The following is a 26,403-nucleotide window of genomic DNA, read 5'->3' on the forward strand; positions in this document are numbered from 1 at the left end:
TCGATGTCGTTTGGGGCCTAAGATCAGCCCCATATTCATCATTTACTTGCCTTATTTCGCTAGTTAGAATTAAGAATTCTTTTTGAAAACATTTTCTGTTGAAGTACTCCGCAGATGCAAATGGAAAGCTTGAACAGGGCATGTTATGGCTCCAAAAGAAAGTTGAATTTTCTTTTCCATACCCTTTCTTTTCCCCCATTTGCTTTTCCAAATGGCCCCATTAACCATTGTTTCTTTATTCCTTTCTTGAAATTGGTAGACTAATTCTTAATCCTTACGCTGTGACATTTAGAAAGAAATGCATTTAGAAAGAAATGTATATGGCCCGCTTAGTTCCGGGAATAAAATGATATCCTTTTATCTGCACTATCTCCCCTCAAGGACAGTCAATGTCAATGACATTCAAAGAGATCACTTGTTTTTAAGTACAGAATCATCGAGTTTTCTTTACCATTTATTTTCCAGTATTCTCTAATGGAATCGTGTTCTGTAAGTTGAACGAGCTGCAAAAGTTGACATCACTGACTAAAATAAGGAATTTGATACTCATCCTTTTCAGTCATTAGCAGAGTTTTATATCAAAAACAGTCTCAGTACTTTTGATTATTCTTTACAGAATGGAACAAACTGCTCTCAAAACAATGATAAACCAACATAAATTGGGATGTTTCTCAATTCTCTTCTGCAATTTTAGAGTTACAAAACCAATCAACTTCACCTGAACTAAGCCAATCTGCCAGCTTTCAGAGGACCTGTTCTTGGTGGGTGTCAATGCAAACCAGAATCCTTGCAGACCTGCTGAAACAAAGTCTCCTGCAATTTCACAACACATGGGAAGAAGGAAAAAGAAATCTCTAGCTTATTTTCTGCGAGCCTTGAGCGCCTTGAGCATCAGACATTGGTCCTTTAATGGAGTTGCTTTGTTTAGGATGATAAACAAGCAAAGTTGCCTTAGTGTTCTAAACTGTTCTATAGTTACCCATGTCAGTAAGTTAGCCAATGAAATGGGAGTGGCGGGGCTTCAGCTTGGAGAAGAATGGAATAAGTTGTTTTTGTTCTGCAAGTAATGGGAATTGCTTAAACTAATTGCAGAGATTCGCAGGGGAGATGGTGGAGAAAGGCTTTAATACAAACTTTATCTTTAGGTGATTGAAGAAAAGTAAGAAGACTGACAATAAAATAACGAACAAGGAGATGCTGCTGTGGCTTTAGGTTACGGAGAGGTGTGCTGCATTCTTTCTTCCTCCAAGAGAGGTATCACTCTTTTTGCTTCTTTTCATATCTCTAATTCACCTTTATGTTTCCATGTCTTCAAACCCAAGTGGGTCTTGAGCTGTAAACCTCATTTTCCCCATTTTCACACTCCCAACTTCTTTCACTTCTTGGTCTCTGTTTCATTTTGTTGTTCCATTTCTTGGTTTACGTGTAGGATAAAGGCATAACTTTTGTTCCGGACTTTGACTTCTTTGTTTTTTCCTTCTATTTGTGCGGATTATTTGGAAGAGGGGAAGGAGAAGGAAAACAAAACAATGGCAGGAGGTGGAACATCTGCACCACCGCCTAAACAGGAGGAGCTGCAGCCACATCCAGTAAGAGATCAGCTACCCAATGTTGCTTATTGCATTACCAGTCCTCCTCCCTGGCGTATGTTTTAACGAAGTTTCAACTCTAATGTTTTAACATTCCTCTTCTTGATTGCATATAAACTTAGTTGTTTGAAATTTGAAATGCAGCTGAAGCAATTCTTCTGGGTTTCCAACATTACTTGGTTATGCTGGGAACAACAGTGCTAATTCCCACCTCTCTGGTTCCCCAAATGGGAGGAGGAAATGTAAGCTTACAATTGTAATGGATATTTGAAGTTCTTCTTGTTTCTATTACTCTGTTCATTTTGGTACAAATTTTCATTTCAGGAGGAGAAAGCAAAGATGATACAAACATTACTGTTTGTAGCTGGTTTGAACACACTTCTCCAAACGTTTTTTGGTACTCGTTTACCTGCAGTAATTGGAGGCTCGTATTCCTATGTGCCAACGACAATTTCAATTATTTTGGCGGGTCGTTATAGTGAGATTGTGAATCCCCAGGAGGTAACTTCATTGATTCATACCATATGCTAAAATTTCACTCTCATGTCCTCAGTTAAGACTCTGACTTATCCGATCCATAACGTGTATCAGAAATTCGAGAGAATTATGCGTGGAATTCAGGGTGCACTTATTGTTGCCTCAACGCTTCAGATCGTCGTCGGTTTCAGCGGCCTTTGGCGAAATGTTGCTAGGTTTGCCTTTTAGCTTGTTGTACTTCTACCAAGCTTTTCTGGTGCAAATCTTCAGTGGTTTTTGACAGAGTTCTCTAAATCCAATGAAGCTTGGTTTTGAAAATCGTTTACGATAATAATCTTCTTCGACTCGTCTGATTTGTAATCGTCCTTCTGTATACTTGTTCAGGTTCTTGAGTCCACTCTCTACTGTTCCTTTAGTAGCTTTGTCAGGATTTGGGCTATATGAGTTGGGTTTCCCAGTGGTATGTATTTTATAACGCTGAAGGAACTCTAAATTCCCTCCTTTTAGTCTCATTCTTACACACCATCTTCTTATTTGTTTTGTAGCTATCAAAATGTGTGGAGATTGGGCTTCCACAGCTCATCCTGCTAGTAGTGTTCTCACAGGTATCGTCAAATCTTTTAAGCCTCAATTATGTGTGGATCTTATTAAACTTAGTCTAATTGTTTTGCAGTATATACCAAATATGATAAAAGGCGAACGACACGTATTCGACCGTTTTGCTGTTATATTCTCAGTTGTGATTGTTTGGATATATGCTCATCTACTCACGGTGGGAGGTGCATATAAGAACGTTGGTCTAAAGACTCAACTAAGCTGTCGTACTGATCGTGCAGGCATTATAGGTGGTTCTTCATGGTAAGACTAAAATCAACTCTCCTATTTCGTGCCATTTTGGAGTGCTTATAGCTGTCGATATGCATGAAAACATCGCTCGACTGATTCGTGAACTGTTTATAGGATTAGTATTCCATATCCCTTTCAATGGGGTGCACCCACATTTGACGCTGGTGAAGCTTTTGCAATGATGGCTGCTTCATTTGTTGCACTCGTAGAGGTTTTGTTCATGTCTTGTGAGCTTATGAACATATGTTTGTTGGCAACTTTAACATCATTGCTTACTTTGGCATAATGTTTTTTTTGGGTTCGACAGTCCACAGGTGCTTTCTTTGCTGTGTCTAGATATGCAAGTGCAACTCCACTCCCGCCGTCTGTTCTTAGCCGGGGTGTCGGTTGGCAGGTAAATAAGTCACTACATATAAGATAAAATGTGCAAAACAATTATGTTATGCAAGTATTTGATAAGTTTGCTTATTGTTATTGTTTCTTCTAATGATCCTAGGGAGTGGCCATCTTGTTTTCTGGTATATTTGGCACAGGAAATGGGTCCTCAGTATCTATGTAAGAACTCTGCAACAACTAAAACTAAGTCATTTGATTCATTAATCCCTCTGTCTTTCTTTTCCCTACGTGAGATCCCACATCGGTTGGAGAGAGAAACGAAACATTCTTTATAAGGGTGTTAAAACCTCTCCTTAGTAAACGCGTTTTAAAACCCTGCGGGGAAGCCCAGGAGGAAAAACCCGAAGAGGACAATATCAACTAGCGGTGGGTTTGGGCTATTACAAATGGTATCATAGCCTGTCACTGGGCGGTGTGTCAGTGATGACGCTGGCCCCCCAAAGAGGTAGATTATGAGATCCTACATCAGTTGGAGAGGGGAATGAAGCATTCCTTATAAGGGTGTGGAAACGTCTCCCAAACAGACGCGTTTTAAAACCTTGAGGGAAAGTCCAAAGAGAACAATATCTGCTAGCCGTGGACATGAGCTGTTACAAATGGTATCAGAGCCAGACACAGGCGGTGTGCCACCGATGACGCTGGCCCCCAAGGGAGTGGATTGTGAGATCCCACATGGGTTGGAGAAGGGAACGAAACATTCTTTATAAGGGTGTGCAAATCTCTCCCTAACATACGCATTTTAAAACCTTGAGGGAAAGCCCATAAGGAAAAGTTCAAAAAGGACAATATCTGCTAGCGGTGGGCTTGGGCTTGGGCTTAGGCTGTTACATGTCATCTCTTAATTTGGCCTTACAGTGAAAATGCAGGGTTGTTAGCATTAACACGCGTCGGTAGCCGAAGAGTGGTGCAAATATCTGCTGGCTTTATGATCTTCTTTTCCATACTTGGTAAGAGAAGTCCTGGTTCCATTCATCAGTATCATCAATTCAGTTCTATTAAGATGCATTAACAGGATGCCTATGCATATCCAGGAAAATTCGGAGCCATCTTTGCTTCAATCCCTGCACCGATAATTGCAGCTCTATATTGCTTTTTCTTTGCCTATGTTGGTATGTCTTTTGAAGCTCAAAACTCTCTGCTGTATTCACATCACAATGGTTAACTTGATCTGGTTTAAATCAATGGTTCAAGAACAGGTTCAGCAGGCCTCAGCTTCCTTCAGTTTTGCAATCTCAACAGTTTCAAGATCAAATTCATATTGGGCTTCTCTATCTTCATGGGACTATCTATTCCTCAGTACTTCAACGAGTACACCGCTGTCAACGGTTACGGTCCGGTACACACAAGAGCGAGATGGGTAGGAACCAGTCTTACCATTTTCACATCAGCATCAATGAAAACCATTTGATTATCAGTCATTTTTGTTCTATACTTCACACTCAGTTTTGAACTCGTGTTTCAGTTCAATGACATGATCAACGTGCCTTTCGCATCCGAGCCGTTCGTTGCTGGATTTCTGGCACTGTTTCTTGATGTCACACTACACAGCAAGGACACTGCAACAAAAAAGGACAGAGGAATGCATTGGTGGGACAAATTCCGCTCGTTTAAAACCGATACAAGAAGCGAAGAATTCTATTCTCTTCCGTTCAATCTCAACAAATTTTTCCCATCTGTTTGAAGTTCATTGCTGATGAAATGGTTTGCAGTCATCACATCAAGCTGAAGGCTATATGCCTATAATCACTGTGAGATTCACAACATCAGACCTTTTTCACTCTAATTACAGCATGAATGTCATAGTGTATGCCTTGTAGTACCTGCAGTTTGATTCTATATTTTTTTTAGGAGAAAAAGCATATGAAAGTCCTTTTGTGAGCCTTGCCAATATCTTTTAGCTCAAGCCAACGTTAGTTTCTCTTAGAAACATTTAACTTTTTTTGTTGTCCTCGTATGTTAATTCTGAAAAGATTTTAATTATGTCATGTAACGACCCAAGCCCACCGCTAGCATATATTGTCCTCTTTGGGCTTTCCCTTTCGGATTTTCCCTCAAGGTTTTTAAAACATGTCTGCTAGGAGGAGATTTCCATACCCTTCTAAAGAATGCTTCATTCTCCTCCCCAACCAATGTGGGATCTCACAATCCACCCACCTTCGGAGCCTAGCGTCCTTGCTGACACTCGTTTCTCTCTCTAATCGATGTGGGATCTCACAACCACCCCCTTTCGGGGCCCAGCGTCCTTTGGCTCTGATACCATTTGTAACAACCCAAGCTCACTGCTAATAGATATTGTCCTTTTTGGGTTTTCTCTTTCAGGCTTCCCCCCAAAGTTTTCAAAATGCGTATGCTAGGTGGAGGTTTACACACCCTTATAAAGAATGCTTCGTTCTCCTCCCCAACCGATGTGGGATCTCACAATCCACCCACCTTCAGGGCCTAGTGTCCTCACTGACACTCGTTCCTCTCTCCAATCGATGTGGGATCTCACAATCCACCGTCTTTCGGGGCCCAACTTCCTTTGGCTCTGATACCATTTGTAACAGCCCAAGCTCACCGCTAACAGATATTATCCTTTTTGGGCTTTCTCTTTCAAGCTTCCCCCCAAGGTTTTCAAAACGCGTCTGCTAGGGGGAGGTTTACACACCCCTATAAAGAATGTTTCATTCTTCTTCTCAACCGATGTAGGATCTCACAATCCACCCACCTTCGAGGCCCAATGTCCTCACTAGCACTCGTTCCTCTCTCCAATCAATGTGGGATATCACATGTCATGTCTTGCGAGAAAAGAGTGAGAGATGAGAAAAACAATAAGCGTACTCCTCTTTTCCCGTTTCCTTCTTCATAACTGCTACAGGATCTAGTTATTAAGTCATTAGGAGCGTTTAGCTCACACCACCATACTTTAATAGTTAACTTCTGCAAAGTCTTATGGGCTATATGTACCAAAATATGGCCAAAGCCCACAAATGGACTCATACAGTACAGTTCATGGTGCCTTGAGACATATTTTGTAATCTGAGATGAGTGATGCACATTATTTGCACTTGAAAATGAATCACTTTGGTTAAACTATGCCTAAATTCAAGGAGGAATGCATTGAATCAAATCATTTTGTTAATGATGTGCATTGATATGAGACTGACAAATATGGGAAGCATAACAGATGCATCTTTCTTTGACATAAACAATCAACCAAGCCTGCCATCAGCAAAAGCACTTGTGTTACATTACAAAGCATATCTCTTGGGCTTCAACCCATTAATTATTATAGTGCCAACCGCAGCTATTTTTTGAACGTTTTGAAGTTAGAAGACAAACACAAAAACCTCCTCCAAAAGATGGAGTTGCTAGGCTGATTTTCCCCAATATGCAAATGGACAGAAACCCATTGCCCAGTACGGGACATCACTTGAAACATTAAATGGACTGATTGAGAGAGCCCTTTCTTCTATTTGTTAGATCTGTCTGTCCAATTGTAACAGTCTAAGCCCACCGCTAGCAGATATTGTCTTCTTTGGACTTTCCCTTCCATGTTTCTCCAAGGTTAAAACGGGTTTGCTAGGGACAGGTTTGCACACCCTTATAAAGAATGTTTCGTTCTCCTCCCCAACCGATGTGGCATCTCACAATCCACCCCCTTCGGGGTTCAGCGTCCTCACTGACACTCATTCCCTTTTCAATCGATGTGAGACCCCTCAATCCACCCCCTTTTCGGAGCCCAGCGTCCTTGCTGGCACATCGCCTCGTGTCCACCCTCCTTTAGGACTCAGGCTCCTCACTGGCACATTACCCAGTGTCTGGCTCTGATACCATTTGTAACGGTTCAAGCCCAGATATTGTCCTCTTTGGGCTTTCCCTTCCGGGCTTCCCTCAAGGTTTTAAAACACGTCTTCTAGGGACAAGTTTCCACACCCTTATAAAAAATGCTTCGTTCTCCTCCCCAACCAATATGGGATTTTACAGTCCACCCCCCTTCAACACCCAGTGTCCTCATTGGCACTCGTTCCCCCAATCCACCCTCTTCGGAGCCCAGCATCCTTGTTGACACACTGCCTCATGTCCACTCCCCTTCAAGACTTAGCCTTCTTGCTAGCACATCGTCCGGTGTCTGGCTCTGAAACCATTTGTAACGGCCCAAGTCCACTACTAATAGATATTGTCTTCTTTGGGCTTTCCATTTCGGGCTTCCCCTCAAGATTTTAAAACGCGTCTGCTAGGGAGAGGTTTCAACACCCTTATAAAGAATGTTTTGTTCTCCGAATGCTTTGTTCTCCTCCCCAACCGGCGTGGAATCTCAGATAGATTTGTGAATAACTCAAATTGAGCAGACTTGAAAGAAAGGCCGGTTTCAAAGATGAGTGATGCATAGAAATAGATTGGACCTCTGTATTTTAAAAAGAGATTTGAATGAGAACTTGCTTTCTTTGTGTCAGGAAGTCAGTTGGTAACTTTCATAAGTGGTAGGGCAATAGGTAACTTAGTAGGAAACAGAGGCACAAAAGGTGGGTCCATTTTCAAGCCTTGGATGTATTGAAGCCTCTCAAATCTCAAGCCCTTGTGGGTATGGCAGGGCATTGTCTTGGAAGGTTGAGCCCGATAATGAAGCCTTGTTTTCTACTGAAAAGGGGTATTAAAAAAAGAGCTAAAAAACAAAGAGATTACCACTAAATTAACCCTCTAATCTCAAACAAAATAAAAAGTGTCTGTCACAGACACGTGATTAGCTTAACATGTTCCTTCCAAATGTTCCCAAAACCAGAGGCAAAAGCTTATGTGATGTGATCAAATCCATGGCTTAGTTGGGTGACAAGGTGACCATTTCTAATTGTATTGTCACTCTCTGATTGCTCAAAAGATCGTGGAGGTGATTTTCTTTGCCCACCCTTAATAATTCAACCATCATTTCCTCTCTTTCTCTCATTTCCCTCTGCTATAAACCAATGTAATATGCATAAACTTTGGTGACTAAACATCAACTTAACCTTGTCTTCTAAAGACAATATGAGTGAAAAGCAAATGACCAATGATGCCAGAGAAAAGGGTGTAGAAAAAAATTAAACTTTTAAACCATAGCCCACCGCTCTTTCCCCTTCAAGGTTTTTAAAACGTGTATGCTAGGGAGATGTTTCCACACCTTTATAAAGAACGTTTTGTTCCCCTCTCCAACTAACGTGGGATCTCACAATCCATCCCTTTTCGTTTCTCCTCTCCAATCGACGTGAGATCTCACAATATACGTAAAAAGTGCTTCGCTTTCACTTTCATTTTCAATCACCATGATATTGAAAGGCCTTGAGCATTATGGAACATCTTTTATATTCTCTTTTCCTGTTCAAGGGCTTTCAATGGATAAGAATGTGTGAGGCTGTGGATTGGATGATCATCAGCTCACTACAACTAGCCCTCCATAGCCTTTTCTGATATGGTCAAAATGTTAATGTTACGTGAGAATAATATCATTGCTATATGATAGATATTCATTGAATTGGACAATCTCAAATGGTCGAATCTCAAGGATGCTCCTATAGTCCCCAAGTTCTTCATTTTAATGATAAAACAAGAAAGAGAACACTAATACGACAGCCTAGATTCTAACCTTAGTACTAAATTTTCACGGTCGTGTTTATTTAGTCCAAATACCTTAAAAAATAGTTAAAATTAGTTGCACCAAAAGTTAGAGAGTCCACACAGCTTGCAACTTATTTTAATTTGGTGGCTAAGAACATGATCACAAAGGGCACTTTCTCGAGCATATAACTCAAAGGTTTGACGCAATCATTTGTTAAGGAAAAACATGGATATATGTTTGAAAAGAGTAGTTGTTTATGTTTTTTTTTTAATGAAAAGAAGAAGAACTTGATTAAAGAGGTATACTCAAAGTTTGTAATGGCTCCATTATAGAGTGGGGCAAATCCCCTCTTCCCATTAGTTTAATAAGAGAAGGATTCTCCTTTTAAGGTTAAGGTCCTTTTCTGAAGCAGCTGGAAGCCAAAAGAAGATGCTGCATTACCTAAAGGCTCCCATTATACAAATATATACACATTTCTATACTTATATTCCTCCATTATTCAAGCTTATAAGAGAATAAACATACTCATCCCCATTCTCAATTAAATTCTCTCCTTTCTCTCAACAACATTCTTTACTCAACTACTCGTGTGAATATTTTAATTCATTTGTTTTTCTTGTAGTGCTGTGTGTTTAGGTGAATTTGAAGGACGTAGAGAAAGCAATTGTGACAGATATTGTCCGCTTTGGTCCGTTACGTATCGTCGTTAGCCTCACAGTTTTAGAACTCGTCTACTATGTAGAGGGTTTAGTTTTACTCCAACTAGTGTCTTGCACTGTCTGGTGACTGACTCTAATATCATTGTGAGATCCCACGTTGGTTGGAGAGAAGAATGAAACATTTCTTATAAGAGTGTGGAAATCTCTCCCTAATGGATACGTTTTAAAATCGTGAGGCTAACAGGGATACGTAATAGGATAAAACGAACAATATTTGTTAACAGTGGATGAATGGTATTAGAATAGGGAAGTGACCTTCCTAGAAAAGCAAAGGGGGAAGAACCCCACAAAGGGGATGGCCCTTAAAAACACGGATTGTTGTGTTTGGTGGGAATGGCTTTAATTGGCGATTAGAATGTCCAGAAAAGCTTAGAAAAAGACACAAATATGATCAAATTCTGGTGAGAAGCTGAGCTTACAACTTGCTATTATTATTATTGCTGGGTTTGGATTCAAATATATTCATATTATAAATTAAGAGCCTCTTAGCTGATGTCTTAAAATTAAAATGTAGTACGTGGGAGCAATAATTGTACATTAAATATGAGTCAACATTGGGACAAGAAATGGTCTATTCTTTTATTTAATATGAAGATGAAGGTTTTCCAACATGTCACATGCCATACTCGCATTAATCACACACATGTTTTCTTCATCTTTTTCAAACTATGGGAATTTACGAGACTCAAAGATCTTATTATTCTCGCTTTAAGTAGGCATTGAGTCGTATGGCTCGACGTTCGAGACAAAAAAAAAAGGGTTTCGATTTGACTCGTAGTTTTAATAAGTTCGAGTTTACGAAGTTTCTAGGCTTGTAATAAGTTAGAAGAAGAAAATTTTGTTGTGAATCTTAAGAACCGCACGCGTTGTCGTCATCAATACTTTCAATCTTCCTTTAATTAATTGATTTTGTTTTTGTTTTTGTTTGAGTTTTGTTTCTTAATTGTTTAATCAGCCAGAAAACATTGACCTCCGTCAACACCGCTGAGCACGTCCGGCCAAAGGTAACGATTTCTGGCATCTCTCCACGTGGAGTTTACCATCGAGCTGGTTGCAGTGGGGTTGCCGACTTGTCGTTTTAATTGAAAAATAATAAAAGCCAAAATCACAAAGTTTTAAGTTTTTATCATCGAACGTATAAAAAGGTAATTTTTTTTTTTTAATGCTCTAATCTCCGTGGGTTACATTGTCAATTTTCGATATAAATTTGACCCACGTTGCATTGAGTTAGTTGGAAAGTGTGAGATATATGAATGGACGGCATGCACTTCTAAGTAGACCCATTTGGCGAGCACAGAAGCTGTATAGAAAGAGACTTCTTTCCTTCTTCATCTTCTTCTTCTTCTTCTTCTTCTTCTTTCGATCTATCTATCAGTTGCAGAATTCATTCAGATGGGGAATTGCCAGGCGGTTGATGCGGCGGCTCTGGTTATACAGCATCCAACTGGCCGGATTGAGAGGCTGTATTGGCCGGTGGTGGCGAGTGAAGTCATGAGGACTAATCCGGGTCACTATGTTTCTCTTATAATTCCCTTGCCCCAATCTGAGGAAGATAATCGGGAGCCTAAAACGGTGCGGTTTACTCGTGTCAAGCTTCTCCGGCCAAATGACACTCTTGCTCTTGGCCATGCCTATCGGCTTGTCACTACTCAGGGTATGGTGCCTCTTTGATCTTTTTGAAGTTCTTTCATTTCCTTCTGTTTTAGTTCAGCCCTTTTGACGTTTTGTTGGAACTTGCAGAGGTTATAAAGGTGTTGCGAGCTAAAAAGTATGCAAAATCCAAGAAGCAATTGCCGGAGTCGGAGAGGAAGCCGGAGAAGCCGGCTGCCGGAGATGAGACTGAAAATAGCCAGCAGGTAACCAGATTTGTTTCCTTTTGAATCACAGCAGATGACTGCAAAAGAAAATGAAAAAAGTCAAATATGATGGTGATTGGGATCCTTGGCAACTTGAAGTGATTTTTTCAAGATAAAATCATACCAATAATCTCTGTGAAATAAACATTGCAGGTAGTTAAACATGAAAGACATCGCATCAGAACACCAGCAGCAAACGCCACTGCAGCGAGGCCAAAGGCTTGGAGACCATCATTGCAGAGCATTTCTGAAGCTGCCAGCTGATTTTATGTTCAACCCTTTTTTCTTAATCATGACAAGCAAGTGTGGTTCATACGACAGAATAGTGGAGCTTGATTTAAGATGCTCATTGTGGAAAGTTAGAAGATTCATATAGAGCATGAAAATGGGCATCCAAAGTTCCAATTCAGTGTAAAACCACAGCCCCAGAATGATTCATGTATTGAGAGAAATAAGTCATTTGTATAGCAACAAAGATATCAATGAAATTGACACTGTATTGGAGTATCTTTGTGATCAAGCATACCGTTTTTCCTTCATCATCTGCCTGCAACAACAAAAAGAACAGAAAATCTCAATACAAAACACAAGGATCTTCACAAATGTAACTAGAAAAAACAGATCATTTAAGCCCTCTTTTCGAATTCCAATCATGAACTAGATGATTTTGAGCTAAAAGGATCGAAGTTCTTGAGGCAAAAGGCGCTCCTGGTAGTTTCCCCTCATTGAGAGCAATAACCATTTTGGGTGAAAGGCTCCACCAATAATGTCCCAGAACCTCCGTACTCCACATGCAATATTCACCAAATATCTGATTACAACTTGGAAGTACATACTTTCATGTTAAGACTATCACATAAATTCGGACAACTGAATTCAAATTGGAATCTTCATTTCAGTTTTGATTTGAAAAATCAAAATACAAGAAGCATATCAATAATGGCAGCACTGGTCAAACATTCAGAAAATTTCTGCGCAATTAATGGAAGCTGTCTTGGAAACAGTACTAGTTCTGTAGCTATATTGGCAGGTCCGATGTTTTCTCGGGGCTTAATTATTGAACCTATGGGAAATAATTCTCAAGCCATGAAAACACAAAAGCACAAATAAACTCAAATAACTCTGCAATCAAACAGTCGTCTCATTCACACATTTTCTCAAACAGGTAGCTGCTCAGACATATTCTTCAACCCAAAACAAAGGCATCCAAAATTCAAATCACCCAACGAACGAATTACAACATTTTCAACCTAAGAGTTTCAAAAATCAATAAAACAATAAACTTCGAACAAACCTCCACAATCGTCTCACGATCCTTCGCTAGCTTCTCCGACACCTGCTCCTTAAATCTCTGCGTTTCCTGCCGAAAACAACCAAACATATAAATCAACGCAAAACCGGAATCAATTTGAGCAGATAAAGCGCTATATTGGAAAGAAAAACTTACGATTACTACAAATTCCGCTACCGGATCTAGGCATACATACTCGGCCACGATCGGATTGCTTCTGTAACCGACGGACAAAGTTAAGTTACAATTGACGAAGGTTACGCGAGAAGGGAAAGGACAAAATGTTGGATGAAGAAGACCGTTAAAACATGAGATCTTGGCGGGAGAAACCAAGACCATAGCCCAACCGTAGAGCACCCGCCCCATAACCTAAGCCCTAATTTTGAAAAGCCCAATATAATGTCCGTTGGGCCTAAGCCCAACCAATTTGGGCCTCCAATATGTGATCTGGAAAGTGACCCAGGCCCAAAAAAGCCCACTAAATTACCCACATCCATTTTTATAGGCAGATGGTTCAAATTCAGCCCATCCACTCTGACAAAATGAATGAAGAAATTAATTTAATTAGGCAGAAACTATTTTATTTTTTGAAAATTTTCAAAATTAAAAAAAAAAAAAAGAAAAGAAAATAGAAGAAGAAAATAATTAAACCAGAGAAGTAGATGACGACGATGATGAAAGCAAGGAAGATAAATAAATAGTGATGATTATAAAGAAGACCCTTTTTTTGTGTCCACTTGAGGGCAAGTCTGACATTACACCATTTTAAATATCCCAAAAATAAAGAAAATAATAATAATAAATAAAAAGAATAACTAAATGATACCCACAGACGCTCCCTCGAAAAAAATTAAACCCCACTATGCTTTCTTTATTTTCTTCCCTTTTTCTCCCCCTTTTGGTGTCACCTTCATTGGTATCCCAATTATCATCATCAATCTTCTTTCTACCTTATGACAACCTTAAATTATTATTATTATTATTATTATTATTATTATAACAAATATATAAATACTCATTATTATCGCAAAAGTTCGAGCTCTACAGACTTCATACCAATAAAGATGTATTCTTTACTTATAAATTCATGATGAAGTGACCCATGTTCTGAGTGTTGTTTATCTGTATAAAAGGGAAAGAACTGAGGAATTTTTTAGAATGATTTGAGCTTTTTAACCGATTGATGTCGAAAAGGGGCCTTACGAGCTTTTCTGCTGCAAAACCCACATTCCTTATGGTGTTTTTAAAGCCACCTGCAACAAACAAAGAAGAAGAAGAAAAGCAAAGCCATTTTGCAGCGTGGACTGAACATTACCCATTTGCCCACCCCACACAAAAAGAAGAGAATATATATATATATATATATATATATATATATATACCTTTCAATGGATCAGTGGGCAAAAGAAATTTTGGCCTTTTTACTTGAATTCTCTTTACCAACTTAGGATTCCTCTCTTTAAAGTCCATTCTTTTATTCAGAGAAAAGAACACATGCCTATGCAAACCCAGTTGGCCTGCCCCTAAAGCCACTGTGTTACCATTTTACAAAAAGGAGCAAAATGGAAAAGAAAAAAGAGAAGGGATCTTTGGACCCTCCATTTATTTTTCGTATTTCGTGTGGTTAAGTAATCCCAAATTACAAATCACACCATTTTGAGACTATAGGAAGAGAATAATATCTACGAGCTTAGACTATTATAAACTTAGGTTGCATTCCTTGATGAGCCATAGGTTGAAAACTTGGCTACCTTACCATTGGTTTAAATGGATAATTCAATCCCCGACACTATGGGACGATGTTGGGGACACCTTTTGTGTGCAGTTGGATACACATGGGAGGATTTGATTGGTTGTATTATTCAACAACTTTACTCCTAGATATACATATAATGGGCTTATCATAGCTCCGGCTGCTACTAAATGATCAATACATATACTACTATTTGGGGATTAATGATGAGCTATAATGGTGGGAACCAAGTAGGGCGATAAAATCCAAAACTCATATATGTAGGTTTCACTTTACTTTACCCACCAAGTCTCCATCAAACCCCCACGATTGGCGGTATCAAATAAGCTTGAAAGGGCGTTGCGTTGGCCTTCCCTACCGCCCCTCCTGTTTCTCATGTGACTCATTCAAGCATTTTATCAAACACCTTGTGACCATCTCTCTTTATGCTGCAGCAGCAGCAGCAGCAGCAGCCTTCCCTCATTGGAAATATTCGCTGGATTCTACCCACTTGGGCCAATCAAAACCTCAACCAAACTCATTTCTGTATATACATTTCAAATGGGGTTTACAGTACCTTATTTTTTTCGTCAATCAAAACCCAATTAGGTTTTAAATAGTGCAGAGAAGATTATTCTGAATTGTACGTACCTTTTAACAAAGACTTTGGGGTTGGCCTCCGCTGGACAATACTAATTTATGATCATTAACTTCTGATCTTTGGCCCACCTCTAAATTTAATGGCTACCTTTTTGGTGGAGTGGCTCTGATCAGCGTTGGGGATACTCCAAATTCTAGTGGGAACCCATTTTCTAATATTTTCATTTGATTGATTTCTCAAGTCCTTCTCAAATGGTAATTTAATAGCAACCATCAAATGACATATTGGTTTACGGGGATCCACAAATATTTATTAAATTAAAATATACGAAGATTTTTTTCAGCATTCGATTGTGATGTGCTCTAAAGTTTGGATATTAGCTACAAGAAATCCAAATTAAAAAGCTGTGTATGGTATTTAACTCTATGTTTTTTTCTAGGGTGTCATCTATATTTGGTAGAGAAAGGAATAACTAAATAAATTATATGCACACATGTAATAAAATATTATAAAGTATTTTTTAAAAGAAAAGCACATAATATAAAGTATTTAAACTATATAGTAAGAGACAAAATATATTAATTATAGAGCAGCTGTGATAAACTCAATCATTCTATATTTTCTTCAACCCATGTGCTATTTAAATACTCTTTGCTAAACGTACAGAAGAAGCATGGTGTTCCTCATTTTTCTCTCTGGGTAATTAGAAAACATATTATTTAATATGAAATGATGCGACAAAAGTCTTTGGAGTTGATAAAAATATCAATCAACTTGCAAGAAACCGACTAATAAATATTAATTTGACAAAATTGGGTAAGTTGTTGCAGAAATACCCAAATTTAATACACGAACCGAACCCATCATTGCAAAGAAAAGCTACTCCTCAGAAGGGCCAAGTCTCTGTCTCTGTGTATTAAAAAAAAAAAAAAAAAAAAAAAAACTATTTAAATTCATGGCAAACATTATGGTCCTGGAGGATGACTAATCAATGGAATATCTTGTAATCTACGAGTACCCATCCACCAGAGAATTGTCCACTATGTTATTCATAATGCAAATAAAATAAGATTTAAAAAGAAAAGGGGTGAAACGCATGGTTACGTTTAGGCAATGGATATGTAAAAGGGCCATAGTTATGCAAAAATAATGCATCGAATGTCGGGTATCCAAGGCTAAATGACAATTTCTTTCGTGTTTCTTGTACTACCACAACTTCCCAATGACAAAAGGGTATTAATTTAAATTGACAACAGCCACGGCGGAGGTCACCGGTGGTTGGCTGATCGGAGGGGCCAGACAGCTGGTTGAGTGAGAGCCCATTCTCATATACACTAATAATAGTAATAATGCATAAACAATGAGACTGATAAAGAAGATCCAATTCAGAAAGCTACAAAATATGGATGGTCAATCACATGCGATGGGCAGAGTCACAAACAGAGAGAGAGAGAGAGAGAGAGAGAGAGAGAAATGAGTGGAAATTAATCACATTGATTGAAACCAAATACAAACAAGCACTCAAAGGCCCCAAAGACCTTTCGTATACTTTGGGATTTTTTCCCATCTAACTCAGGCTGTGAAAAATAAATAAATTTAAAGTGAGAAGAGAAAAAAGAGAATGAACTCACAAATCGATGACCACCAAGGTCATATAGTTGTGAAAACAACTCCAGTAGGCTCAACGCCATTGAAAAAAAGAGGCACTTCCAGCCGAAGGGGCGGGAACTCGACCACGTACAGTACATACACGCACACACACACGCAAGAGCATGCCACGCACCAAAAAGCGTGGGCATACACAACCGTTTAAAAGCCGTAAATTGGAGCCACCTGTCAAGCTATTTACTGCCCATCCATTGGGGAGCAAAATATAGTTGGTTGGAGATGGGAAACTTTTGCTCTGACTTCAAACTTGGAACTTGAAACCCATATGGCCACCGCCCATTTCATCATTTCTCAAAATAGGTCCCACTCCACTGCTCTATGAACTCCACTTATTCAACGATCTCGCTATTTCCCTCAAAATCAAACATACCCCTCCCATTTCCCCCCTTGGGAATCTGCAAAGCCATATTAATGAATGGCAATTGCCCACCAACATTATGAAAAATAAATAAATTATTAAAATCTCCCACCTCACCCCCAACTCTGAGATTCTTTTACACTATATGCTATTATAATTAACACTCACCATTCTAGTTATGTTAACTTAATATCTAAACCCTCCCAAAAAATATCGAGGACTCTACTTTTTTTCTTCTTTTTTTTTTTGGACAAAGTTGGGCCACCTCTTTATTTGGGACTCCTCATTCTTCGGGGTTATCTTTGTCATCACCTACCCAGAGGCTCTGGTTTAATTTTCTCCTTTTGTTTGGTGATGACGAAGATGAGGAAGAGGAGGAGGAGTAGGGGGATAAGTCGCTGGATCTCATTCTAGTGCGGACTGTCACTCTAAACTGAGGTAGGATTTTGGGGGACTTGATCCGGCAACTATCAAGCACAATCTCTTGCATTAACCGGTAGCAGCCGATGATATTTTCCTGCAAATATAAACATTCTTTCGAAATTGGCATCCTTGTGAACATTTTTTTTTTATCATAAAACACACATGCCCGACGTAATCACAATCTGGTGCTTACTTTCCTTAGACCACTGCACCATGATTCAGCATGCTCTGGATTCACAACAGACAAATTGGGGACTTCATTTGCTGCACAAAGCAAGGCGGCCGCCGCTATACACGATGGCCAGTACTCCAGAAAGATTACCTCTGTGGACCATATAAATAGCTTTGATTTCACTTTCAAGACCCATATTCATCATCTATGTCTAAAAACAGCCCAGTTTAGTCATCTTTTTTTACCTCGGATATTTGATATTATAATTTCTGTGGCTCTTGAAATAAGAAACCCCATGAAATCCCCAGATGGATCGAGCTTGCAAGCAAAGAATGCGATGAAATTGAACGGCGTTACAGAACGCAGCCGCCAATCCAATACCCTCAGCACCAGTAATTCCATCCTGCATATTGTTCTGGGTTCAAATATATATTTGGCCCCCTCAACCTAAACAAAAACATTATAATACACCAAATAAGAAAAAGAAAACATCACTATTTTCCATTAAGAGAATGAAAAAGTAATGTCCAATCAAATAGACCTGAAGATCCAGTAAAGCAGGAACAAGAGGTTCCTCCATTTTAGCAGCCAGTGAGAGGCAAGCGACAGAGAGTAGTTGCAAAGGCCACCCATTAGTTTGCTGAAAACAATACAAAAGCTAATCATTCCATATCCCATTCTGGCACTAATCATTCCATATCTCAATAAATCAACATCGTTATTAAGAAGAGATAAGCAAGCAAATAAGTTGATCCTATCCGTTCCTTTGCCGGCACTGTGCACTCACTCACATAGTCGCATTGCATGTGCCGCAACAGGAGAAACAAAAGTTTGTAAAAGGCATAATGAATATAAAATCGTACTTTCAAGACTTCAGCAACCATGTAACAAAGTGAAGTGCACGATAATATTTACTCTAATTCACTTCTTATCATTTGATTAAATATTTCCCCAATTCCCGAAAAGTTGAAAATTAAAAGTATGTCTTTACATAGCGTACAAACTACGATGCCTAAAGTTAATTAGTGGTCAAAAATTATCTTGAAATACGAGAACTAACAGTTCTGTCACGTGAATGACTAAATAGATATTTTATTTTGAAAATAAATTATTGCAGTCTTAATCTGAATACAGCTACGTTTTATGCTCAGTATCGCCATAGTCTAGTCATTTTCATGGTTTGAAAAGTCAAATGTAATTACTGCCATTAAAAGAAACAAAATAAATTAATTATCACTAGAATCTCGCGACGAACATCCTGAATCTTCAAAATAATTCACGCAATAATTTTTTTTTTCGCTAAAGAATCTCACCGGCAAACGCCGTGAACAAAGGAATCGATCCAAGTAGTTGACGGAGAGATACGCCGTCAACGGCTGAAAACCGTAATAGGCTTGAACCTGCAAGACAAAATCGCAGTACATATATAACCACCGTGTGGGACGGAGCTGGAGATAAATATAAAAGTTTACTGTTCTACATAATCATAATATATCAAACGAATTCGCCGACGGCCACGGATCTGTTTTGAGTACTAGTGATCGCCGACGTATTCTGTTAGTATAATCGCAACATTCATCACGTGAAGAGTGGCATTTTGGTAATAAATGTAAAGTTTCTGAGCAATTGTGAAATGAATCGGAGAAGCAAAGGAGAAATTCACACCTTAAGAATCCATGCAACAGAGTCTAATCTAGCGGCCGCATCCAGCGACGGAGATTGGAAGCGCGACAAACAGTCGTAATCGGGGACGAAGTGACGCTCGTCCTTGATGAAGACGGCGATAGATTCCTCGACGCAGGGCGGGGAATCGAGGTCGGAAGAACATCCCGGCGATTCGCCGGACAAGACGCCGGAGGAATCCTCCTGGCAGAGCAAATCAGAGAAGCACTTGGAAATCGATACGGACATGATCGCCACTTCTGGCTCCTCATTCTATTGCCATCTTCCAGACGAGAGAGGTTCAAAAGTCGCTGGAGAAGAGATCGGAGAACTGGACGGAATCTCTAACGCCGGTTTAAAGTGAAGAAAAAGTAGTTTGGTTGAAGTTGGGCCTTGGAGGCTTGCATCGCTTTGTCTGTATATATATATATGATGTAAATTCAATCGTGATATTATTTATTTTATTTCCCTTAATTTAAATATAATATTTGATATTTAAGAAAAAAATAATAATAATAAAAAAGTGCGGGAAACATTTTACCCAAATCAAGAATGTTTGAGCAATGGAGGACAATTCCTATCCAACCCCCAATAACGCAATGTTAATTACTTGTTTTATTTTGATTGTCTTTGGAATTAAGGGACTAAACCGTAATTAACCTCTTACCAAATTTGATTTTAAATGCTTTTCTTATTCGAATTAAATACTTGAATTTATAAAATTTGGATAATAATTTTATTTTAGGTTATTTACTTTAAAAATTTACACGTAAACAGTATCATCGTGAAATGACACTAGCTGGTCTATGATTACTAGGTTTGGGTGGAGACAAGGAGAAAATACTGGGCAAGTTGATGGGAGATGGGGGCCTTGGGTGCAGGTGTCCAATGTGCTTTTGGTTGTTGTATTCGTCCTTTTATCATAAGGACATTAATTAGTAGAGCTTCGGTAATTTGAATCAATGTCACTGTTTCGTATCCTTACCTCCGATTTAAATTTAAGGACTATATTGTACACTTGTCAGAAAGACGAGTCTTTTGCTGACCTCTTACTATTGAATAAATATAACGTTTTTTAGCTGCTACGACCCATTACTTCATATTGGCAATTTTCATCTCGTATATCAGTTCTAACATTTTGGTTTTATTAAACTCATTGGTATAGTGACTCGGGATTAGGTGGATAGAGAAAGGAGGGTTGGGCAGATGGTGCCCCAATGGCATGGCAAATGACAACTTAGATATAAATTTATAACATATGAATGGAGGGTGTTGAAAGTGGGATCATCACTTTGTTCTTGTTATAATTAACTCCTTCAAAACCTTGTATTATTTGCCTCTCACACACTCTTCCCTTCTAGATAAGATTGTTCATTTCATGTGGGCCTTCCCTTCCCTTCCCATTCTCTCTTTTTTTTTTTTTAACCCACACGTGTGTTTCGTTCTCCTCCCTAACTGATGTGTGATTTCACAATCCACTCGATTGTTCTTCTCTTTAACCGATGTGAGATCTCATAATCCACCTCCTTTCACAGCTCAACATCTTCGCTAGCACACTATCCAATTTCTGGGTTTTTCTTTTTTGGATTTTCCGTCAAGATTTTAAAAATGTGTCTGCTAGGGAGAGACTTCCACACCCTTATAAATAATATTTCATTCCCCTCATTGGCGTTAAGACGCCCTGGATGCACAATTTGTGGCATGAGGGTTGTAGAGTGAGCATCGTGACATTCTTATCATGTCTCAACGTTGTAGTTCAAAATTTCTATCTTGATTCAGTTCTTCTCTTCCCTTATTTTCATTTTTGAAATAATTTTAGAGATTTAAAATATGTATAATTTAACTAAACTTTGATGAAAAGATGCAATAGTTGGAGTCGGGCCGGTTTTATCTCGATTATGGTCGGTGAGATAGATTGAGATATCCAAATAATAAAAATTAGAAAAATACAACGTGTTGTTGAAACTTAGGGTATGCATTAATTAATATATTTTTAGTGCAAATCATGATGATTGGGTCTATAAAGTTAGGTGAAACTCCGTTCGTATCGGTATAATAAGGTTCTATATATGCTACCTAGCTATAGAAGGTGACATAGGCTTAATTAATATCCCTTCCATAAATTTATTAATATTGTAACATTATGAAATTAGAAAGAGGGGAAAAAAGAAAGGGAAGGCGGCTTTTGTCTCTATACTTTGGAGCTTTGCTTTTACCAAAATATATTTTATTTGATTTTAAGTGGGTATGGCGATGGCGATCCAATTCTGTTGGGATTAAGAAATTTACCAAAACCAACCTGCCAAAGCTGACCAACAAATAATTTTATTTTAGCTTTAAATACTTTTAAATGTTTTAATTCCATCCATCTTAAAATTAATAATAAAACTAAATTACTAAAAATACCATTATATTTTATATAAAAAAAATAATTCTACAAGTGTTTCAAAAGTAACCTTAAAATTTATTAATGGATTAGACCGAACTTACCGAACATATGGGTAATATATTAGTTTACTTTCGGGTTGGTACTCGAATTGGACCGAACCAAACCGTTCACCCGTAACTGCAAATAATAGAAATGCAAGTCAAGGAGAGGAGAAATTTGTGGGATTACAATCATTTAACTTGACAAAATGGGGTGTCGATTCAGCTACATTTTCAACACTCCTAGTTTATATATATATATATATATTTGTTTAATTGAATGTCATTCAAGTGACAAGGAAATAAAGATTATGGGTTTTGTTAATTGTTTTTATGGGACGCTCTCTTTGAAAGCCTCATCTTACCTAATAAGACCCTCCTTTGTCTTTATTGCGTGTGGGATGCTCCCATTTTATTAATCAAATCAACCGTACTGTAACTCAATCATTAGCTGGAGTAGCTCAATTGGTTAGAGCGTGTGGCTGTTAACCACAAGGTCGAAGGTTCAACTCCTTCCTCTAGCGATTCTTATTATATATATATATATGAACAAACAGTTAAGAGTAGTCATAGATTCCTTTGATGGGGTTCCAGCCATGGAAACCCAAGGAACTCGAAAATGTCCTTTTCTGTATCGAACTTCAAACTTGCACTACCTTTTGCACCCTGTAAGCATAATCACCATCAATGGAGTTAGTTAGGGACAGCCCTATATTTTAAGGCCATATGTCTTTGAACTAAGGCAATTAGTTAATTACCCTTTTACCACCAGATCCTTGGGTAGCTGGATACAGCCCAGTATCATCCATCCTAAATCCTTTTGATTCCGCTACTAATCTCAGCCTGTAAGCATTGTTGGATGATGAAAATTCCACGTCGGCTAATTTAGGGAATGATCATGGGTTTATAAACACGTTGGCTTAAAGTGGACAATGAGAGTCGTGTTCGTCTAACATGCATAACGGCATTGCACTTTTCAACTCGAAAAACTATTTGAAAACGCACAGAAACAGCATACCTCCTGTTTAGTACATCGTTTCCCGTCCATGCAAGCAATCCAAATGCATATATGTCTCTTGGATACACCTGCAAGAGTCGAATGCATAGGTTTTTAATATCCGTGAGTGTCTGGGTCAACCCATAATGGTTATCGGTCGAATCGAATCTACCATAAACGAACTAGGTTCTATTCTATCACCACTTTTCTAACAACCTATTTCAAAGTTACCATTCTATTCTAAACAAGAAATGACCAAAGAAAGACGAGAGGACTCGTGCCTTCAGATCTATTCGGTGTCGCAATTCTCTTCCCGGATACGTGCAGAGGCCAAAATATGTGTCGACACCAGAATCTGTTCCCTGTTCATGGGTTCACAATGCATATATATAAAGGGATTGAGAAAAGCATATCATTGCATCTTGTAGCCATAAACTGATAAACAGAGAGAAATGGGTAATTTGACCTCCTCACTGTGCGTGCTGAATATCAGATCCTCCCTTAGAAACTTCATATCCTTTAAATGCTTAACGTATCTTTGTAGAAAACCTCTATGGCTAAAATTACAGACAAAATAACTCTCAAGGAACTATTAATAATAAGGTGTTTCGTGTAACACCCCAAGCTCACCGCTAGCAGATATTTGGGCATTCCCTTTTGGGGTTCCCCTCAAGGTTTTTAAAACGCATATGCTAGAGAGAGGTTTCCATACCCTTATAAAGAATGTTTCGTTCTCCTCTCCAACTGATGTGGGATCTCACATCAAGATCTCAAACGACATTCAAGAGTAATAATACATAAGTGATTAAGGCTAGGGGCTTGAAACCTTTTCCCATCGGGATGTGTGATTACAATGTCCATATCTCCACACGACGACTTCCCTCGCCGAAATGATCCTCCACAGACAATAAGAACCTGAAAGAACAAGCACCATGAATATCAATTAACAACCAAATTTATTAGATTGAGTTCAATTCTCACCCCTGGCAAAACATCTTCCCCAGCCTTCTTAAGAAGACTCTCCATGTCCTGAACCTATCAAATCAGATGGACTTCAGAAATCCAAGAACACATTTACCTGAAACATAAGCTAACGTTGCAAAAACCGCAAGAGTAAAGCAGCCGACCTCGTTGCGAGGAATTCTCTGTTTAATATCATCAAAATATTTCAACCCTATTTTCTGCGCATTGGTTAACGACTCCTTCTGCAAGTCATCAAGAGTTCTACATCCTTTGTCGTATAATCGCAGAGCTGTGGCTGGTCCAATACCCCATACTTCCCCAAAAAGTGAGATTGTCTGGACCTACAATGGTTAAAACTACAATATGATAAGTAAACGAGGAGAAAGATAGTAAACGAATCGATCATCACTACATCGAAAGATAAATATGTAAATGCAGATCGATGATATTTATCTACGTGGAACGTCTAAGGTTTTCTTAAGAGATCTGCAACCACCTTTTCGTCTGTTTCAAAGTGCTCCAACTTCGATAACTTTCCTGTCGTCAATATCTCTTGAATCTGCAAGACAATGCACAATCTTTCTATAATCAATCCATATACAAATTGCAAAGCATTTAGGACTATGATATCAAGGACATGTCCTGTCCTCCCCCATGCCGAGATGGATTTCCAATGAAGTCCTGCAGAGGTCGGAAGCGATCTCAAGTCCAGAAAGAACCTAGCCAAAACAGGCCAGCCCTAACACACAATTCAATGGGAAATGATACTATGAACAAGCAGACTGATTGCAGGTAACATAACACACCACCTCAAAAGAGAAAGAAGTTAGTTGAAAATTCAAATTCGGAACTACAGTCGTTATGCTACACTCACATGATCCTGCAACGATTTTCCGATTGCTGGCAGGTGTTTCACCTGATCAATGCTCTCAATTTTAAAGGGTAGCTTCTCAATTACTGGAATTGCCTTGTAGTAGCTAAATGACCTTCGTTCATCACCCAATGCTTAAAATACAAAGAAGAGAAGCCATTAGAAACCAGGCGCGGAAACACGAGCACTCAATTAGTCCGAAAAACGTCACTCTCACCTCTGTATATGTTGATAAGTTTTCCAAAAATCTCAGTTATGTTTTTATTCAGATCCGGTGGACTGTATGACATAGATGTCTGCACAAGTTTCACCTTCTTAGAACAAAATGATTCATTCAGATATGAGCAGTCTAAGAAGAACTGGAAATTACTTTTAAAGACTTCCATGATCAAGCCACATATTTACAGAGAAAAACATTCCTAATTCATGAACTGGTGAGCAAACACATTTCAGAACTGTTAGTACAAAAACTTACATTGCTATTAAGAGAATCAGAAGTTCTTGGATTAGTCAGTGTTTGATCTGTAGCAGTCTTTGTTACAAGAGTTGGAGCATTTGAATCTCCTCCACTTTCAACACTTCCTTCTTCCGAATTGTTGGGAGACAGTTTTAGTTTTTTGGAAATAGACGGCTGCGGCTCATCTCTTCCATTTTCCCCATCTAAACCCACTTTTACAGTGTACAAATCCTCTGACGCCCTCTGCCCTGAACGTAAGCTGTCTTCTAGCCACTCGTATGAGAGAACCTTCTGAAAATGTGTAGTAATTAGCCTAATTCAATAACCATTCACGAGCAATCGCCCCAAAGTTCATCATTGTCAGAACCCACATACGAATATACATGTGTAATTAGCAAGAAACGCAGGACTCACCCCTTCAAAGCGCGCCAAACGCTCACCGTCCAGTTTTTGCAGAAGAGCGTCCGAGCTCGCAGCAAATATATGGCTGACCCTTTTCGACAAACGATCCTCAATACAAGCACCCATTTGGACCAACTTCTGTTTCCAAATCTTCAACCACAAAACCAAAACCCAAATAACGACTTTAAATTCATTTGAAACACAAAGTTGCAGAGAAAGATCATAAAAATGTAAAACCTGCAACCGGCGAGCCTGCACCCCCTTTTCGATTAAAAGGACAACCATCCCTGCGAACATTCCATGTGGATCCTGAAGGAGATTTTGGCTCTTGCTTCGCTTTGGCGCCATTAAAGCTTCCTCTGCACGAGACTGTGGTCTTCTTGTGTATTATGTACTATGATTGACCATTTGATAAGACACGTGTCCAAGAGTGCAATGGTGATTGGCGTATCAATTGACAAGTGTACAAAATGAGGCCCATGTGGACCGCTAATCAGATTCAGCAAGGCCCTTTCGCTTGATATCATTGCTGCAGAAGGATTTTACCTTAAACCCTAAAACCCAGAAATAAATTTCGATGCTTTAGGATTGCACAGAATAAAGAGGTTTTGAAAAGAAAAAAAAAAAATTAAACGCGACTCCACTGGGGATCGAACCCTAAAACCCAGAAATAAATTTCGATGCTTTAGGATTTCACAGAATAAAGAGGTTTTGAAAAGAAAAAGAAAAAATTAAACGCGACTCCACTGGGGATCGAACCCAGAATCTCTGGTTTCGTAGACCAGCGCCTTATCCATTGGGCCATGGAGTCGCTGTTGACAATGGGTTCCGTCTAAAAGTAATAATAATTTTGTTTTTTAACAGCTGTGAACAACTTGAGCAATAGGATTCATCGTCACTAAGTTTCTCGTCTATAACGAACAA

General features: G+C 38.9%; 5 protein-coding genes and 2 non-coding genes across 14 annotated transcripts; 3 read left to right on the forward strand and 4 right to left on the reverse strand.

Annotated features, from left to right (window-relative positions):
* Positions 1–1,281: 1,281 nt before the first annotated feature.
* On the forward strand, positions 1,282–5,242 carry LOC111810671 (nucleobase-ascorbate transporter 7). The gene is made up of 14 exons (XM_087121606.1): positions 1,282–1,644; positions 1,734–1,831; positions 1,914–2,090; positions 2,181–2,281; positions 2,451–2,526; positions 2,612–2,671; positions 2,740–2,924; positions 3,027–3,123; positions 3,220–3,306; positions 3,409–3,467; positions 4,164–4,255; positions 4,340–4,417; positions 4,505–4,665; positions 4,771–5,242. The coding sequence occupies exons 1-14, from the start codon at positions 1,530–1,532 to the stop codon at positions 4,987–4,989; spliced, it is 1,605 nt and encodes a 534-aa protein (XP_086977732.1). The 5' UTR covers positions 1,282–1,529; the 3' UTR covers positions 4,990–5,242.
* A 5,749-nt stretch (positions 5,243–10,991) lies between these two features.
* On the forward strand, positions 10,992–11,962 carry LOC111810693 (uncharacterized). The gene is made up of 3 exons (XM_023697447.2): positions 10,992–11,253; positions 11,340–11,455; positions 11,609–11,962. Exons 1-3 carry the CDS (start codon positions 10,992–10,994, stop codon positions 11,717–11,719), a joined length of 489 nt encoding a protein of 162 aa, XP_023553215.1. The 3' UTR covers positions 11,720–11,962.
* On the reverse strand, positions 11,861–13,368 carry LOC111810699 (uncharacterized). Its single transcript, XM_023697458.2, has 3 exons — positions 12,903–13,368; positions 12,750–12,815; positions 11,861–12,002 (listed from the first exon to the last, which is right to left on the reverse strand). Exons 1-3 carry the CDS (start codon positions 13,110–13,112, stop codon positions 11,862–11,864), a joined length of 417 nt encoding a protein of 138 aa, XP_023553226.2. The 5' UTR covers positions 13,113–13,368; the 3' UTR covers position 11,861.
* A 2,305-nt stretch (positions 13,369–15,673) lies between these two features.
* LOC111810710 (cyclin-D1-1) lies at positions 15,674–19,751 on the reverse strand. 2 transcript variants are annotated; one of them, XR_015411898.1, is made up of 7 exons: positions 19,366–19,751; positions 19,014–19,100; positions 18,242–18,340; positions 17,946–18,147; positions 17,722–17,852; positions 16,711–17,622; positions 15,674–15,988 (listed from the first exon to the last, which is right to left on the reverse strand). XR_015411898.1 is itself a non-coding variant. In XM_087117873.1 (6 exons), exons 1-6 carry the CDS (start codon positions 19,609–19,611, stop codon positions 17,389–17,391), a joined length of 999 nt encoding a protein of 332 aa, XP_086973999.1. In that variant the 5' UTR covers positions 19,612–19,751; the 3' UTR covers positions 16,554–17,388. The 2 variants fall into 2 exon arrangements, 1 of the variants encoding a protein (XP_086973999.1); XM_087117873.1 differs by lacking the exon at positions 15,674–15,988 and having other exon boundaries at positions 16,554–17,622.
* A 2,418-nt stretch (positions 19,752–22,169) lies between these two features.
* POL{LAMBDA} (DNA polymerase lambda (POLL)) lies at positions 22,170–26,036 on the reverse strand. 7 transcript variants are annotated; one of them, XR_002814125.2, is made up of 14 exons: positions 25,717–26,029; positions 25,492–25,629; positions 25,096–25,368; positions 24,838–24,931; positions 24,624–24,754; positions 24,246–24,308; positions 23,914–24,090; positions 23,768–23,821; positions 23,613–23,701; positions 23,253–23,343; positions 23,068–23,148; positions 22,808–22,875; positions 22,548–22,669; positions 22,170–22,455 (listed from the first exon to the last, which is right to left on the reverse strand). XR_002814125.2 is itself a non-coding variant. In XM_023668418.2 (14 exons), the coding sequence occupies exons 1-14, from the start codon at positions 25,825–25,827 to the stop codon at positions 22,357–22,359; spliced, it is 1,551 nt and encodes a 516-aa protein (XP_023524186.2). In that variant the 5' UTR covers positions 25,828–26,032; the 3' UTR covers positions 22,170–22,356. The 7 variants fall into 7 exon arrangements, 5 of the variants coding, with proteins under 5 accessions (XP_023524186.2, XP_023524101.2, XP_023524268.2 ...); XM_023668418.2 differs by having other exon boundaries at positions 22,548–22,632; positions 25,096–25,365; positions 25,717–26,032; XM_023668333.2 differs by having other exon boundaries at positions 22,548–22,632.
* On the forward strand, positions 22,240–22,313 carry TRNAN-GUU (transfer RNA asparagine (anticodon GUU)). Its single transcript has one exon. It is a non-coding gene; the product is annotated as a tRNA-Asn (tRNA).
* A 181-nt stretch (positions 26,037–26,217) lies between the features above and the next one.
* Positions 26,218–26,290, reverse strand: TRNAR-ACG (transfer RNA arginine (anticodon ACG)). The gene has a single exon. It is a non-coding gene; the product is annotated as a tRNA-Arg (tRNA).
* Between the last annotated feature and the right edge of the window lie 113 nt (positions 26,291–26,403).

Source organism: Cucurbita pepo, chromosome 1 (assembly GCF_057944985.1).
Source record: "Cucurbita pepo subsp. pepo isolate OVF chromosome 1, ASM5794498v1, whole genome shotgun sequence".
Taxonomy (NCBI): domain Eukaryota; kingdom Viridiplantae; phylum Streptophyta; class Magnoliopsida; order Cucurbitales; family Cucurbitaceae; genus Cucurbita; species Cucurbita pepo.

What these genes read in the sequence shown, in the direction of transcription:
- LOC111810699 (XM_023697458.2), bottom strand. Translation starts at nt 13,112, where the DNA reads ATGGGGCGGGTGCTCTACGGTTGGGCTATGGTCTTGGTTTCTCCCGCC. An exon ending in TAGCGGAATTTGTAGTAATC is followed by an intron (nt 12,816 to 12,902) that starts GTAAGTTTTTCT and finishes TGTTTTCGGCAG; the next exon opens with GAAACGCAGAGATTTAAGGA. An exon ending in ATCGTGAGACGATTGTGGAG is followed by an intron (nt 12,003 to 12,749) that starts GTTTGTTCGAAG and finishes TTGTTGTTGCAG; the next exon opens with GCAGATGATGAAGGAAAAAC.
- LOC111810693 (XM_023697447.2), top strand. Translation starts at nt 10,992, where the DNA reads ATGGGGAATTGCCAGGCGGTTGATGCGGCGGCTCTGGTTATACAGCAT. An exon ending in TCGGCTTGTCACTACTCAGG is followed by an intron (nt 11,254 to 11,339) that starts GTATGGTGCCTC and finishes TGGAACTTGCAG; the next exon opens with AGGTTATAAAGGTGTTGCGA. An exon ending in AGACTGAAAATAGCCAGCAG is followed by an intron (nt 11,456 to 11,608) that starts GTAACCAGATTT and finishes TAAACATTGCAG; the next exon opens with GTAGTTAAACATGAAAGACA.
- LOC111810710 (XM_087117873.1), bottom strand. Translation starts at nt 19,611, where the DNA reads ATGTCCGTATCGATTTCCAAGTGCTTCTCTGATTTGCTCTGCCAGGAG. An exon ending in TATAATATCAAATATCCGAG is followed by an intron (nt 17,853 to 17,945) that starts GTAAAAAAAGAT and finishes TATGGTCCACAG; the next exon opens with AGGTAATCTTTCTGGAGTAC. An exon ending in GGTGCAGTGGTCTAAGGAAA is followed by an intron (nt 17,623 to 17,721) that starts GTAAGCACCAGA and finishes TTATATTTGCAG; the next exon opens with GAAAATATCATCGGCTGCTA.
- LOC111810671 (XM_087121606.1), top strand. Translation starts at nt 1,530, where the DNA reads ATGGCAGGAGGTGGAACATCTGCACCACCGCCTAAACAGGAGGAGCTG. An exon ending in AGATTGTGAATCCCCAGGAG is followed by an intron (nt 2,091 to 2,180) that starts GTAACTTCATTG and finishes AACGTGTATCAG; the next exon opens with AAATTCGAGAGAATTATGCG. An exon ending in CATTTGTTGCACTCGTAGAG is followed by an intron (nt 3,124 to 3,219) that starts GTTTTGTTCATG and finishes TGGGTTCGACAG; the next exon opens with TCCACAGGTGCTTTCTTTGC.